This window comes from Panthera leo, chromosome E1, assembly GCF_018350215.1.
Source record: "Panthera leo isolate Ple1 chromosome E1, P.leo_Ple1_pat1.1, whole genome shotgun sequence".
In the NCBI taxonomy this organism is placed as follows: domain Eukaryota; kingdom Metazoa; phylum Chordata; class Mammalia; order Carnivora; family Felidae; genus Panthera; species Panthera leo.
The window spans coordinates 55,639,018-55,655,536 of NC_056692.1; the positions used below are offsets into that span (position 1 = coordinate 55,639,018).

The window sequence follows — 16,519 nt, forward strand, 5'->3', positions numbered from 1 at the left end:
CCCCGGTAGAAAAGAAGGCGAAGGCTGTGCTAGGCTCTCATCACGCCGTCCCGGCAGCCACTCAGGGCTAAGAGATAGTATGGCCCCGGGCCTGGCACACAGTGGGTACCCCGTAAGTACTTGCTGGGTGTTCTTGGTGCTGGTTTGTTCATTCTTTCCCTTCATCCTGCCCCACCCCACTCCGCCTGCTGTTCTCTCATTGTATGCTCCTTTTCATGAGAGAATGTTTTCAAGAGCGCAGACAGAATCTTACAACAAACAGTGCATTGTCTGAGTGACCCAGAGCACACTCTGCGGGCCCAGGGTGGCCAGAGGCTACAGGGAAGGGAGCGGAGAGTGGGAAACTTGGGTGGGCAGTGGCCGATTGCTGAGGGAACTAGCCCTCGGGAGTTGTGGTTCCTCACATCAGAATCAGGCCCTTTGTTCCCAAGAACTAGGCGGACCAAAAGAGAGTTGATTGGTTTGTTTTTAAAAGACTAAGCTAATAAGCAGCAGGTAATGTTTGAAATATTTATGCACAGGGCGGTTTTGAATGCTTTGAATCCCAGAGCCTAGGGAACCCTGAACTCTGTTTCTCCTGTATCTTGGGTCGGATGGCCTAAGGTGAGAAGGATGACATACCAAGCAACTCTGCGAGTTTCCAGAATCCTGGGACGGTGTTGTAAGAACACAACCGGGCGGGCTGGAGCTGGCTCACTCCGTGAGCCAGTGATGCTCTCCCCACCTGGGCCTCGGTCCAGCGACGAGAGAACGAATACCCCGGAATCTGGCAGACGCTGTAGACCACAGCTCTTCCCCTCCTCACCTCCCACCCCCCAGCTGGCTGTTAAACGTTTACCAGCACACCCTTTCCTTCGAAGTTAACTGCTGGACTCCCCTCTTCCCCGGGTTGGCACATGCTGGTTCCTTCTGGTCATTTGATCTCAACTCAGATGACACCCGCAGAGAGGCCACTGGGAACACCATTGTACCGTTTCATAGCCTTTATCTCTCCTGGAAAACGTATGTGCCCTTTTTTTTTTTTTTTTTCCTTTTTAAACTCCATGTCTGGCCCTGATCCTTCCCCCGCCCGCAGCCATCCCCTGACATCCACACTCACAGAATTTTTCTCTCTCTGTCCTCCCACAGCCTCCTTTTCTGAAAGAGTCCGGAACATGTCGCCTGATGAAATCAAGATCCCACCTGAACCCCCTGGCAGATGTTCAAATCACTTACAAGTAAGTACAGAGCTCGGCTGATGAGGCCTGTGTAGATGAGAAAGCCTGGGTCAAGCGTCTCGTGTGGTCCGACTTGAAGAGCCCTTCCGTAAAAGAAACAGCCAGGCGGGCAGGAGCGTGCAGTCCTGGTTACCTCTCTTAGCCTGCCATCAGGAGTTCGCTCTGTCCCCGCCGCCACCCTCTGCCTCATCACCTGATGCTGTTCTAGCCGGGACCCCCTGGCTCTCCCTCAGGTCTGAAGCCGAGGCAGAGAAAATAAGGTACCTTGCATGCAACCCAGCTGAGCCAGTGGGGACCTTTGCCAAGAGACTGAGGGACCATTAAAATGTAAGATAAACAATGTAGAAACACCCAAACACAAGCATTTCTGTGCCTGAGATTCCTGTGCTCCTATTCCTGACGTGGCAGTTCACCAGCTTGTCTGACAGAATCGCAGACAGACGTGGCCTGAAGTTCTGAAATCCCAAGGAGACAGACTATTTCGTGCAGTTACTCCGTTGAGAGCAGGACCCCGGGGGGGGGGGGGGCCTGGGGTTTGCACCTCCTTTTCAGCCCCTATGATTGTTTCCCCTTGTCCTCTGGGGGTTCCCCTGTGTGTGGAACCTTGCAACAGACCATAGGGCAGACACCCAGGGCTGCCCACTAGTGGCATCGGGTCCACCTGCTCTACCTCTCATCCCACAGATTCTGCTGGTGCCTCTGGCCACACCACAGGCCCATGGCACCATCCTGACGGATAGATGACTAAGGGGACCCGGGGCTCTGGAATGCAGCTGGCTGGGCAGGGCCAGAGTCGGGGCTGGGGGCACAGTACAGATTCTCTTCCTTTCCCAGAAGTCTCCTCCCTTTGCTGAGTTGTCCACCCCCCCCAGGATAGCATCTCCCCTCCCTGCCAGGCAACAAGCCGCAGCCTGTAAGGACAGTCTGGCAGACAGAGACAACCGGCTGGCTCAGCCTTCAAGTTCAGTGTATTTCTCATTTTTAGATTCTCCTAATCGTGGAAACCACGACATCAAGTGAACGTTTTAGTTGACTTGAAATGGGAGAACCCATCTGATGGCCCAGAAAACCCAGAAAAGTAATCTGTAAGATACAGGTCACCCTCCATTTGCCAGGTCTTCTGTGGAAAGCCTCCCTTTGCCCTCGAAGAGATAACGTTGAAGTTTGTGGCTCTTGGTTGTCTCTTCCGTGGTAAATGTATTACAAACCTCTCTCTGCACTTCAGTGCTTCCTCTGGCCAGTCTCGGCAGAAAGATTCAGCCTTCTGACAAAGGGAGTGGATCACCTCTCCTGATGTTCCCAAAGGGCGTCACACAGGACCTCCGGCCCTGCCCACCTCCTGTCGCAGGTGAAGAGTGCCCCAAATGTTTTCCTTCTGGAGAGTCTGTGCCTTTAGCCGCCGCTAGTGGGGGAGGCTGCAGAGAGACCTTGCCCTGGGCCAGCACCAGCCTTGCTGGGTAAGACTGGTCCACCTCACAGGTGGCTCTGTCCTGAGACTCGGGTGTCTGGGGCCTCTTCACGCGCTGGAAAGTGTGGAGGCCATCTGCTGCAGGGATCATCTGTGGGCCTTGAGATACCTGTGGGACTGGTCTGCATTCCTGCCAGGTGACCCTCCTATTGCCGATTGAGAGCCAGAGAGCAGGGGTTTTGGGGGCGGGGGGAGTTCTAATGAGATGAGCTCTTGACCCCTGACAGTGCCTCTTCATAAAGTGGTGGGGACTGGCCATCTGTGAGCCTCCCTACAAGGGACACCGTAGGAAGCTTATGAGACCAAATCCAAAAAACTCTACTCCTGCCTTCCTCCGCAAGAACTTAGCCTTCCCAGGTCTCCCACTGAGGACTTGACCCGGTGTTTAAATTCAAAACCAGCATGGAGCCCCTGCCCATCCACTCTTTGCCTGAATCCTCTTTGGATGATTCAGGAGCTGATTCACAGGTGGGGATACGTTCGTTGTCTTGTCCACGGTTTCTCTTCCTCGACCTTTTACCACCCCCTCTGCCAGCCATCCAGAGGGAGAAAGCAAAACGAAAACAGACTGATCTCAGTCTGTCTTATTTGCGCTCCGCGCCGGTCACAGGCTGGGTGGAGAAAGACAGTGTGGCTGGAGTAGGGCTGCGCATGGCTCTGTGGGTCTCCTGTGACCAAGTGTCCCCACACAGCACGTGTGACCACAGACTGGGATTGTCGGTGGGGGGGTGGCGTCATAAGTGCCCTTCTGTTTCTCCGCCTAGGACAAGATCCAGAAGCTTTATGAGCGGAAGATAAAGGAGGGAATGGATATGAATTACATTATCCAAAGGAAGAAAGAATTTCGGAACCCCAGGTGAGTTTCCCGTGGGCCTGCAGGGTCAGTTGAGTCGCTGATGTTGGACTGGGGACTGGGATGCCCCCGTGGAGGTGGCAGGGTGAGGCTCGGCTAAGATCCCCCCTCTGTCCAAAGGGGCCATCGCCCAGATTGCAGTAACACGGAAGCCAGGGTGTGGAGTGGATGCTGAGAGACCTGAGCTGGGCTGGAGGAGGCCTGGCCGGGTTCTCTTGCCCGCCCTGCTCCTAAGGCACACAGCCTCACGTCTCAGTTTCCTCATCTCTATAATGAGGGAATTGGACTAGGCAATTCCCGTGGGTTCCTCTTTCACTTCCAGAATGTCACTGATTCTGCGTACAGATGACAGGTTTTGCGAGCAGAGCTGTGTCTGGGTCTTACTCTGTCCAGGGTCTGAGCAGGTGGCGCACCTGGGAAAGTCTGGTATGGTGGTGACCTCAAGGACGTGCCCCGGCCCTTATGTGGGCCCAACCTGGCCACACAAACTGAGGGTCAGATGTCTAGATAAGACCAAAAACAAAAACAAAAAAAAGCCCACGGCCCTTACCTGGACACCATATCCGTCCTGGCTAACGGTCCATCTCTCTGGGAGTGGGGAAGACGACGAGTGACTTCGTGTCAGGCCAGTGGACGTTTCCCGTTCTGTCGGGAAGCCTGTTTACAACAATCCAGCTGGGTTTAAAGGGTTCGTCTGAGCCCAGGAACTAGACCGTTCTGGCCTCTCAAAATCAGGTGCCACACAGGCCACGGGACTAGGGCCTGCTCAGTGCCTTCTGGCATTTTTCTTTCAGCATCTATGAGAAGCTGATCCAGTTCTGTGCAATTGACGAGCTCGGCACCAACTACCCAAAGGTACGTCCTGTGTGCAGAGGCTGAGGGTTGAGGGGAGGATACCCAGGGCCCTGTGCTCACCTCGCTGGATTCAGCCTGGAGCTGCTGAAAGGCCCGTGTAGCGGCAGTGCTGGCTGAAGAGCACGGTTCCCCACTCCCTTGTTGGGAGTCCCCGCTGCTCTGGAATAGTCCGGGGAGAGATTGCGGTGACAGACCCGGCCCCAAGCCCCAACTGATCAGTGAGAGTGGACTTGGCTGTGCTCTGATGGCACGGCCCGTCAACAGGTTCGTCCCTGCTTCAAAGTCCCAAGAGCAAATTGGCCACCCCTTTGGCTAGAAACCCAGGATAACATCTGAGTCCCTATGCCCTTAGAGCAGGGGGAGTCCAGGCCAGGAAAATCCATGGAAAGATTCGGGGAGAAGGGACTTGGGTTTCTAAACCATTGGTCATCCAGTGACCCTTGCTGGCTGCAATTAACTCTTTCTTTCTCAGGATATGTTTGACCCCCATGGCTGGTCCGAGGACTCCTACTACGAGGCATTAGGTAGGTGGCCGTCCATCCATCTATCCTGTCTGTTCATCCAGTCAGTCAGCCAACATGTATTTCAGGGTCCCCACTGTGTCAGGCCGTGTCGGAGGAAGTAGGTATACAGTGTTGAACAAGACAGACCCGCTCTGACTCAGGAGGCTTATGATGCGGCACAGAAGGCAGAGCGGTCCTAGCAGTGAGCAGTGTTGGGGGACAGCGCCCAGGCAGGGCCATCTAGCCAGCCGAAGGGGTGGGACGGCCTTGCTGTGGGGGCCGTGTTCAAGACGAGGTTTGAAGACGTACAGAGGCCAGTCTGGCAGATGCAGACCGTGTCCCAGGCAGGGGGACGGAGTCTTCTGAGGCCGGTGAGAAAGCATTTTCTCAAGGGTCCCGGTAGGGAGAACTGGGAGGAATTACAGAGTCCGGGCCCTCAGATGACAGATCTGAATCGGCAGCCCATGGGCCAGGTCTGGCCTGAAGATGTGTTGCGTTTGGCCCACACGTCTTATCTTGTTTTAACTTGAATCAGTTGCCAACGTTTTACCTCAAATCCATAACGCAGCTGCTCTTGGTCAGTGGGAAGGTATTCCACCCTGGGCCTGCGTCCCCGTCCCCGCACAGTGACAGTCAGCTAGGGCTCGGGGGCAGCTCACCCCTCCAGACGAGGTCCTTTACATCTGAGGCCTCTGCTCTGTAGCTCTAAGGCCGCTTCCCTTTGCTGGTCACAAAAGGACGGTGAGACTGTGCGGCCTCGAGGCCACCTGCGTGCGGGGGTGGGGGCGTGACAAGTGCTGTTGTGGGGTCCCTCCGCCTAGAGTGTCTCTTCACGTGGGAGCTGTCCCAGGGCTGCTTTTGTTACAACTTCTCTGGTCTCTGTAGCTAAAGCCCAGAAGATCGAGATGGACAAACTGGAAAAGGCCAAAAAGGAGCGAACCAAAGTAAGTGGTGGACAAGGGCCCTGAAGGAAAAGGCAGGTGTCTAGGGTGTCGTTTCCCACCACCCCCCACCTTCAGCTTGAAGGTGCCTCTCGGTTATTTCCATTTGGTTTCTTGGGGTCTTGTGGTTTGCTGCGCGATGTCCTCCTTGGCCTCTCCCTTCCAGCTGCAGAGCCCCGGTGGCTTTCTCTTTAGTGTCATCAGTGTCCTCCCTGAGAGGTGTATTCCTTCCAAGAGTACTTACTTGGCCCCCAGATCGGATCTGCACAGTCCACCTCAGTGCTTCCTTGCAGGTCCCATGTCTGGTGGCCGGGTGACCCCTCGTTTTAGGGCTCTGAGCACCACTTCTTCCCAAGCAGCATGTTCTGGATCCTTTGGGGAACGGAAATTTGGCTCTGAGACTAAATGAGACTTGTGCCCTTTGTGAGCAGTCTCCGAGACAGAACACTGGGCCTCGGGGCACCAGCTCTGCCCACCCTTGGTTTGGTCTGACCTCCTGCAGCAGCTGTGGCCTCCAGGATGTGCCCCTGACCCCTGAGCAGAAAGGCTGCCAGCCCTCTGGGAGCCGGTGCAGGGGCGATCGGGTCTTGTCGTTCTTAGCGCTTGGTGAACTGCCCCTCTCTCTCTTTCCCTCCCCATTCCAAACCCCAGGCTTAGTGTGGGACGTGTCTGCGGCGCCTGGGGACCAAAGCTGCACTTCTCCCGTGCGGGTGGGTGCACCTCCATCCCGGGTGCCGGGCGCAGTGGCGGGCCGGGTGCCCTGCACGTGCAGAAACTTGGAGACACCGGGAGCATTCCGTGTCAGTTTGGAGGGCTCTCCTCAAAATGGTAGAAGTCCCTCCAACGCCTCTCCCTGCCTCGGCACGACAGGGCTGCCTCCCAGTGCCTCCTGTGTATGGTGCCAGACTCTGCCGCCCGGGAGCAGACGCTGGCAGAGGATGCGGATAAACAGCTTGGCACGGGTTTTCTCTCTTTCCTCTTCCCCCTCCAGATCGAGTTTGTGACAGGCACCAAGAAAGGTACCACGACCAACGCCACGGCCACCACCACCACCACGGCCAGCACAGCGGTTGCAGGTAGCAGGCTGCCTCGTTTGGGGGAGCAGAGGCCACGGGGATCTGGGCCCAGGTTCCACCTTGCTGTGCTTCTTTCCTGACCCCAGAGTTTGTAAGGCCTCTCGGGAGCCTGGGGTGGGGTCCCCGGTTCACCGGCTGCCCCTCACACTTCCGTGGCAGGCGGCCCCGAAGCTCTGACCGCCGCCTGCTAGAAAAGGCAGCGTCGCTCTTTGGTCTGTCTTGATCCTGACTCGTCCCTTGCCTTCCTCCAGATGCGCAGAAGAGAAAGAGCAAGTGGGATTCGGCCATTCCGGTGACAACGATAGCCCAGCCAACCATCCTCACCACCACGGCCACCCTGCCAGCCGTCGTCACGGTGACCACCAGTGCCAGCGGCTCCAAGACCACGGTGATCTCGGCCGTGGGCACCATCGTGAAAAAGGCCAAGCAGTGACCCGAGGGAGCAGCCCGGGTGGCTCGGACACTCTCCCTTCCATCGAGGGGAGGGGCCGCTCCAGGACTTGATGAGAGAGCGCAACCCGGGGACCGACGCGGCACAGAGGTGCCGCTTTGTATGTTTCGGGACTGGGATCTGCTCCCGCGACGCCACCCCAAGAGGAGCCTCCGTGTGTCATCCCGGCCGGGAGAAGGACATTGCCGCAGAGGAGTCGGGTCCTCCGGAGAGCGTCCGCACACCGCTTGGGGTCTGGTGCCCTGTTAAAAGTGCTGTGTTCTTACATCTCAGCATCTTGGATGCAGTGGCCTCTGCTGTGGTCCGTTTTCAGGCACCTGTGGAAGTTCCAAGTGTCCTCTCCTCTTCCCTGTTGGGGTTATTACCTCAGGGTAGGTAACCGAGTGGCCGAAGCCTGTGGCGCCGTGTCCCGGCCCCGTGTCCCGGCTGTCTGCTGCCCTGCTCCTGAAACCCGGCTGGTTATCAGACGAGAGCCGAGGCCTCTGCTCCCTTGGGGGCAACTGAGCCCTCTCGGACCACTCTTTGGACACACCCAGGCTTTTGAAGTCAGCCGGTTACCAGAAGGCCTGGGTTTGATCCCCAACCCACACAGCCAGAGGGGCCTCAGCGCCTGGCCGAGGTTGCCCCGGTCCTTCAGTGCCCGCCGAGCGCGGCCAGCAGGCTCCTCGCGGCGCGGGACATGACTCACCTCCTGCGCTGGCCGGCGGCAGCTCATTGTTTACGTGCGAGCCAGGCTCCTGGGAGGACCCTGCCACCCCACCTTTCCTGTGCCTGTTATCTCTGCCCCACAGCAGCATCTGGGCAGCGCCAGCGGCCGCCGGGCTCCTCTTGGGGCCAAAACAGATTTCCCAGCCGCCGTCGGCCCGAAAGCCGGGAGGAAATTCGCTTGCCTTTCTTGCTGTTTGGCAGCTCTCCGGTCCAGCGGAAGGGCTACGTGTCGGAGAGGGAAGCCGGGCCGTGAAGAGCCGGGTTGCTTCTGTGGCACGGGCAGAGCTTTAGAACGATGGTCCTCAAAGTGCACCTGGTAACTGTTGCATGACCAAAGGAGTGTGGTGATCCTGCCCTGCCGTCCCCGAAAGAAAAGTGGACTCACATTGGTCCCTTCCCCCCTCCCCCCAGCCACACACACTTGGGCACCAAGGGAGGTCCGTTGTCCCCCTCCCGTCCTCTGCTGGGACTTCGCGGCCCCGGAGAGGAGCTGCTGTGCCCTGAGTCCCAAGAGGGTCTCTGAAGGCTGGCTGCCCTGCGGCCTCCAGCAGGGGCACCTCCGTAGTGTGGGGGCTCTGGGGCTCGCGCGGGAGGCTGTGTGGCCCAATGGGAGTGGCACTGGACGCAGACTCGGCCCCTCTGCCCCGGATCCTGGGTTAAACTTGAAGTTGTGTGTTGGTTGGTGTGTCTTGGGCCATTGTCTCTGTGAGTCCCCTCTGTCAAATCACCGTAATAAAGCTTTGTAAGGTGATCGTGAGGAGTCCGTGAGCTGATTTACGCAAGAGCTTTATAAACTGTAAGGGACCCTGCAAGTGCGTGTTGCTGGCCTGTCCAGTGCCTTCTTCCTTTAGACCAAGGACAGAAACTCCACAGCTGATAAAAAAAACTCCAAGGTCATGGCCCTTTGCTGTCCTCTGGGCACCCACTGCCCTCCCATTGAGCAGTAATGACCACTCACCCAATGAGTTGGGCAGCCCCAGGGTAGCCCCCCGGAAGCCTTGTGAGTTGGGTCAAGGTCTCTAATCCCTCTGAACTTTACTCTTTTTGTAAAACAAGATTAGTGCCTGCCCACCTTAGTCCCACTGAGGGTGGCACGGGGTCAAATGACCAGTTTCTTTCTGTGGAAACGGTGTCACAGGCACTAGGCACCAAGTGGTTTCTGCCTGGTTTGCCCCTGCTCGCAGAGAACTCAGCCTGGTCAACCGAGCTCTCCCACCCACCCAGGCATCCCTGCCTTCTTCCTGTGCTTCTAGGAGCACGACCTTATGATCTGTCCTGGGCCAAGAGCTCCACACCTGAGATCCTGTGCTGTCCCCACATGTGTTGGGCCACTTCGGAAACCCCTTCTCTGTCGCCATCACTCCTGCTTAGTTCCGGCCCTCGTCCCTCTTGTGGCAGATTGCTCTGACCTCGTCTGTATGTTTTCTCGGTCTCTCCCGCTCCCATCCAGGTTCCATCTGGCCACCTCCTCCTCCAGGACTCTTGCCAGGTCGCGTGGCCCCTGCTTTCCCCCTAAGAGTCCCCCTTCGGTGTGGCAAGGGAAGGACACCAGTGGCCTTGTCACCACTCCCAGCCTCCCGAGGCCTCCAGCTCCTTTTCTCCACTGCCCTTTGACCATCCCCACCTCTGCACATGAGGCACTAACAGATGCAGCTCAGGCCTTCCTTCCCGGTCTCCCCTGGGCGTTCATCACTCCTTTCTCCGTGCCTTGTAACGGCTGAGCACACGTTGGGGGCCAAGACCACTCGTGTCTCCCTGTTCTCCTTGTGGGTGGAGACAGAGTGGTCAGCCACCTTGTGCCCCAAGTGCCCAGGTGGCTGGAGGGACAGGGATGGAAGGAGAGGTGGTTCCTGCCCGCTTGGTCACTGGTCTGAAAGCTCCCAACCCTCGTCCCACCCGCACGGCCTTCTGTTCTGGATTACCGGCACATTGGCAATTGTTGAGGCCCAGTGATAGGCACAGAAAGGTTCATTCACTATCCCCTCCGAATTCTGTGTATGTTTAAAATCTGTTAAAGAAAAAAAAAAAGAAAAGAAAAGAAAGGGCCGTTGAGCCAGAAAAGAAGAATGAGGAAGATCTCCATGGACAGATCTGGAGTGATCTCAAGGAAGGAGAAAATGACAGGGGCAGGATGCAGAACACCGCGTGTCATACACTGCCTGTTGTGAAGAAAAGAGGAAATACAAAACAAAAATGAGAGCAAAGAGATAAAAGAATAAACTCCAAGAAATTAAGAAAATTCTCTAATGTTTGGGAAACATCAATATGAATTCATGATTCCAAAAAAAAAAATTTCCCAGCTGTGTCCGCTGGAAGGACCCGGAAGCAGTGGCCCGTAGGAGCAGTCAGTACAAGCAGCACCCAGATCTTGACCTCATAATCCGACTCCCCACAAAAAGGAACAGGGCTCCTTAGAGAAAGGGCTGATCCCGAAATCTAACTGGGACTGGGGCAGTTTATTACAGAAAGCAAGGAAGACTGACAGGAGTGTTCCAAAGGTCAATTGAACCGGTTTTGAAGGGATCTCCCACTGGCCAAATGGGATTAAATTTGAACCTTCAGAAAGAATGAAATTATTGGGGCGCCTGGGTGGCTCAGTCGGTTAAGCGTCCGACTTCGGCTCAGGTCACGATCTCGCGGTCTGTGGGTTCGAGCCCCGCGTCGGGCTCTGGGCCAGCCCAGAGCCTGGAGCCTGTTTCAGATTCTGTGTCTCCCTCTCTCTCTGACCCTCCCCCGTTCATGCTCTGTCTCTCTCTCTCTCTCAAAAATAAATAAACGTTTAAAAAAAAAAATTAAAAAAAAGAAAAGAATGCAATTATTGTCAAAAAGGAAAAACTCTCTTGTTCCCTGTACACTACCACTCACAACACCCCCAGAACACTTCTGACACCAAATGTGTAGGCTTTTCACATCCTGTAATTTCTTAAGTTTATTTATTTAGTGGAGAGAGCGAGCACGTGAGCAGGGTAGAGGCAGAGAAAGAAGGGAGAGAGAATCCCAAGCAGGCTCTGTGTTGTCAGCACAGAGTCCGATGTGGGGCTTCAACTCATGAATGGTGGGTGAGACCATGACCTCAGCTGAAATCAAGAGTCGGACACTTAACTGATTGAGCCATCCACGCAGCCCCCACATCGTGTAAATCTGACACCAACTGCTTGTAGTTTGCACAGACCCCAGGTTAAGAGCTTAGTACCACAAGACTGCCCCCTGCTCAAATGCTGATTGTAGGGCCAGGCCCCTGGCACTTCTGACCAACTGGTTATAAATTGGGAGTTCCCATGACCCCTCTTCAGACTCAATAATTGGCTAGAATGGCTCACAGAACTCAGGAATAACAGTCGACTTATTAGACTAGCTTATAAAAGGGATACAACTCAGAAACAGCCAGATAAAAGAGATACATAGGGGGCTCAGTAGGGATTAAGGAGTATGGAGCTCCCACGCCTTCTTTGGGCACACCACCCTCCCAGCACACCAGGTGTTCAACAAGCTGGAAACTCTCTGAACCCCCTCTGGTTAGGATTTTGATGGCGGCTTCAGTACTAGGCATGGTGCATTAAATCACTGGCCATTGGGGATGGAACTCAATCTCCAGTCCATTCGCCCCACTCCCCAGAGGTCGGTGGGGGTGGGGTGGGGGTGGGGAAGTGTTGAGGCTGAAAGTTCCAACTCTAATCATGCGGTTGGTTCCCCTGACAACCAGCACCCCCATCCTTAGTGGCTTTCCAAAAGTCACCTCATTAACATAAACTGGTGTGATTGAAAGGGACTTGTCATGAATAACAAAAGACACTCCTTTCACCTCTATGGCTCCAGAGCTGCTCTGGGAACCATGGACAATGACCATTTATAGATGTCTTACTGTATCACAACATCACCATTGTACACTATTGAGTAAATATAAAATTATTCATGCAAAAAAAATTATTCATGCATAGTATTTGAAAAAAAAATGTAGTCGTGGACCACTGGAATTGAATACGTTAACTCTTTACTCTGAAATTGATAGTTAAAAGAATTCACCCTTTGGGCATTCCTGATGGAATTCTAAAACGGCGCAATCATTCTGGAAAATAGCATGGCGGTCCTCAAAAAAGTAAACGTGGGATTGATTACCACATGATCCATCAATCCCACTTTTGGGGATATATCCAAAAGAATTGAAAATAGGGTGGAGAAGATTTATTTGCACACCCCTGTTCATACAGCAGCATTATTCACAATTTCCAAGAAGTGGAAACAACCCAATGCCCATTGACGGAGGAATGGATAAACAAAATGTGGTATTTAGATACTAAGGAATATTATTCAATCTTAAAAAGGCAGAAAACCTTGCCTCATGCAACATAGATGGATATTATGACAAGTGAAATAAGTCAATCACAAAAGATAAATGCTGTATGATTCCACTTATATAAGGTATCTAAACTAGTCAGATTCATTGAGACAAAAATAGAATGGTAGTTAACCAGGGACTAGAGGAGGAGGAAATGGGGAGCTGTTTAAGGGGTACAGAGTTTCAATTGGCAACATGAAAAGTTCTGGAGACCTCTTGCCCAACAGTGTGAATATACTTGACACTATTTTTATGCCATGTTTTTACCCCAAGTGAAATCTGTTGGGTTGTTTGGTAATCTTAATAGTGATTTGGGGGCGCCTGGGTGGCTCAGTCGCTTAAGCATCCCACTTCGGCTCAGGTCATGATCTCACAGTGCGTGGGTTCAAGCCCTGCATCGGGCTCTGTGGGATTCTATGTCTCCCTCTCTCTCTGCTTTTCCCCTGCTCATGCTCTCTCCCTGTCTCTCAAAAATAAATGCTAAAAATTAAATATATGCTATATATGGAGATATATATATATATATATATATATATATATATATGGAAATACATATAGGGATATATATATATAGGGATATATATATAGAGAGGGATATATATATATATATATATATATATATATATACATATACACACACATAAGGATATATATATAGGGATATTTAAAAGGCTCTGTCTTGTTTGATTTTTTTTTTTTTTAATATTAGAGAGCGAGTAGGAGAGGGGCAAAGAAACAGAGACAGAATCTGAAGCAGGCTCCAGGCTCCAAGCTGTCAGCACAGAGCCCAATGCAGGGCTTGAACTCACAAACCGTGAGATCATGACCTGAAGTCAGACGCTTAACCGACTGAGCCACCCAGTGGCCCCAATTCTGACTTGTTTGAGGAAAACATCAGCATCCTAGAAACTTTGGCTGGAAAGCAAAAGCTTTTGGTGAATGCACTAACCTCTGCCTCTAGACTTCTTAGCCTACTCTTACCCACTGTTTGTGGACGTGAGCTGCAGCCTCCCGCGGGGTTCCCACCCTCCAGCGCTGCCGCAGACTGGCTTTCCCCACGTCCTTCTATCCTGGCTGTTTCTCCTGCCCAGTGGGGTTTTGTGCAGTTTGGAGTTTTTCATAAACTGACAGTCTTACTTGGATAGACTTTAGTCAACAGATTTTTGTAATAAGAAACCAAGGACCTCCCTTAAGTCCTGAACAGGTTTTTACTCCTAATTCCCAAAGTTTTACGAATTTTCCTAGTTTACTACTCGCTACATGGGCGAATAGGACTTTACCCCCTTTTACTATGCGAAATTCTTGAAGTCTTTTTTTTTTTTTTAAGCTTATTTATTTATTTTGAAAGACAGAGAGAGAATGAGGAGGAAGCAGGGGAGGGGCAAAGGGGGGCAGGAGGAGGACAGAGGATCTGAAGCGAGCTCCTTGATGAAAGCAGAGAGGCCGATGTAGGGCACTAACTCACAAACTATGAGTGAGATCGTGACCTGGGTTGAAGACGTTTAACCGGCTGAGCCACCCAGACGCCCCTAAGGTCTTATTTATGTTTTTAGAGATTTTGTTTTTTTAATGTTTGTTTATTTTTGAGAGAGAGAAAGAGACAGAGCACAAGCTGGGCAGGGGCAGAGAGAGAGGGAGACACGGAACCCGGAGCAGGCTCCAGGCTCTGTGCTCTCAGCTGGACCTCACAAACCACGAGATAATGACTTGAGCTGAAGTCAGATGGTTAACCCACTGAGCCACCCAGGCGCCCCTAAAGATTTCATTTTTAAGTAATCTCTATCCCCAACACGGGGCTTCCAGACTGAGCCAGCCAGGTGCCTCCTTAAAATCCTATTTTAGCTTTACATTTCAGACGTGTTCAATAAAGTACAAAATAATAAAAAACAAATAAATCATAAAATTTTGTATTACCCAAAAAGAAGTACTTATCCTATATTTTCAGGGGTTTTTTTTTATTTTTTTAATGTTTATTTATTTTTGAGACAGAGAGAGACAGAGCATGAACGAGGGAGGGTCAGAGAGAGAGAGAAACACAGAACCCAAAGCAGGCTCCAGGCTCTGAGCCATCAGCCCAGAGCCCGACGCGGGGCTCGAACTCACGGACTGTGAGATCATGACCTGAGCCGAAGTCGGACGCTCAACCGACTGAGCCACCCAGGTGCCCCTCAGGGTTTTTTTTTTTTTAATTAATTTGTTTTAAGTAGGCTCCACACCCAATGTGGGGCTTGAACTCATGACCCTGAGATCAAGAGTCACATGCTCTACCAACGGAGTCAGCCATATCCTATATTTTTGGAGGCACATAGTTCATTCCCTGTTGATGAGCAGAACTGATTTTTTTTTTTTAATCAGAGGATACATTCTATTAATGTAGAAACAGGAAATCACCATTCGTCAATCCCAAAATTCAGGCAAAGATCAACAATGGATCTTTTCCAAAAATGGATCCACAATCATCTTCGCTAAAACCCTTCAGTGAAAGTTTGCGGGGAAGTGGGCAGGGTGACAAAGCATCATCACCCCGTCTAGATTACTTCTTAATCACAAAGTAAATAACGTATTTTTACAATGGGGAAAGATGGCAGTTGTTTCCTTAATAATTACTAACAACGAGACAGCTGACATCATGTGCCACCCAATAAAACACACCCAGCACCATCTATGACCAGCCTTGCCAAAAATGTTTCCCATAAATCTAATCAGGCCTTTATACATAACTTCCAGTTTACAGTAGACTAAAAAAAAAAAAAAAAAAAAGTCCAATGACACCATGAGGAAGCAATCAGACAAATCTGTACAGTAGGACATTCTACAGATCTATTGACCTGTCTCTTTGTGGGTTGTTTTTGGTTTGTTTTTTTTAATGTTTCTTTCTTTCTTTTTTTTTTTTTTTTTAATGTTTATTTATTTCTGAGAGAAAGAGAGCACAAGCAGGGGAGGGGCAGAGAGAGACACACACACAGAATCCGAAGCAGGCTCCAGGCTCCGAGCTGTCAGCACAGAGCCCGACGCGGGGCTCGAACCCACGACCCGTGAGATCATGACCTGAGCTGAAGTCGGACGCTTAATCGACTCAGCCACCCAGGTGCCCCAATTGGCCTGTCTCTTTGAAAGGTCAGCGGTGTGGTGGGTCGGGGTGAAACTGTTTTAAAGCAGGAAAGAGATAAAACAGTCAAATGTAATGGGTGACGTGGATTGGACTCAAATTCAAAAGGAAACAATTTTTTAAAAGTTAAAAAAAAAAAAGGAAACAGTTATAACAGACATTTTTGGCACAACGAAGAAATTTTAATATGGACTGAATCATAGATAATAGGACATCCCTGTTCATTTTCTCTGGTGTGAAAAAGCTATTGTGGTTATGTGGGGGACTGATCTTGGGAGATGCATGCCTAGATGAAATGTCATGGTCTCTTCAACTTAAATTCAAATAAAAAGATATATAGGTGTTCCCGGGAGGCTCAGTCGGTTGAGTGTCCGACTTCAGCTCAGGTCATGATCTCGCGGTCCATGGGTTCGAGCCCTGCGTCGGGCTCTGTGCTGACAGCTCGGAGCCTGGAGCCTGTTTCGGATTCTGTGTCTCCCTCTCTCTCTGCCCCTCCCCTGCTCATGCTCTGTCTCTCTCTGTCTCTCAAAAATAAATAAATGTAAAAAAAAAATTCAGATAAAAAGATATATAAATACATAAATAAAGCAAATATGGCAAACGTTAACTCTTGGGTCTAGGTGATCTTTGTACAATACAAGTGATCTTTATACTCTTTTTTTTTTTAACTTTTTTTGTATATTTGCAAATATTCAACATAAAAAGTTGGGGGTGGTGCACCTGGGTGGCTCAGTTAGTTAAGCGTCCGACTCTTGATCTCAGCTCAGGTCTTGATCTCAGGGAACTTACTTAAAAATAAAAAAACATGCTGGAGTAGCTCAGGTCCTCAGGGTGCTTGTGCTGGCCTGGAACACCCAGACCTGAGTGCCTCAACCAAACCGGGGCTCCTGCCACAGTGCTCCCAAATCCAGGAGCCCGCCTCTCTGAGTTCCTGGCAGGTCCAGAGCAGCTCTCAAAGACGACTGGGCAAGCTGGCGGCAGTGACTGTGGCTCACACAGTTG

General features: G+C 51.8%; 1 protein-coding gene across 3 annotated transcripts in view; it reads left to right on the forward strand.

Annotated features, from left to right (window-relative positions):
* Nucleotides 1-8,829, forward strand: part of LOC122206044 (SAP30 binding protein) — a 37,040-nt gene extending 28,211 nt beyond the window's left edge. For all 3 annotated transcript variants that reach the window (XM_042914789.1, XM_042914790.1, XM_042914791.1), the window contains 7 exons: nucleotides 1,129-1,217; nucleotides 3,450-3,541; nucleotides 4,333-4,393; nucleotides 4,866-4,917; nucleotides 5,782-5,840; nucleotides 6,829-6,913; nucleotides 7,165-8,829. In XM_042914789.1, the coding sequence (XP_042770723.1) occupies nucleotides 1,129-1,217; nucleotides 3,450-3,541; nucleotides 4,333-4,393; nucleotides 4,866-4,917; nucleotides 5,782-5,840; nucleotides 6,829-6,913; nucleotides 7,165-7,346 (620 nt within the window). In that variant the 3' untranslated portion in view covers nucleotides 7,347-8,829. The remainder of the gene's footprint in view (nucleotides 1-1,128; nucleotides 1,218-3,449; nucleotides 3,542-4,332; nucleotides 4,394-4,865; nucleotides 4,918-5,781; nucleotides 5,841-6,828; nucleotides 6,914-7,164) is intronic.
* Nucleotides 8,830-16,519: the final 7,690 nt, after the last annotated feature.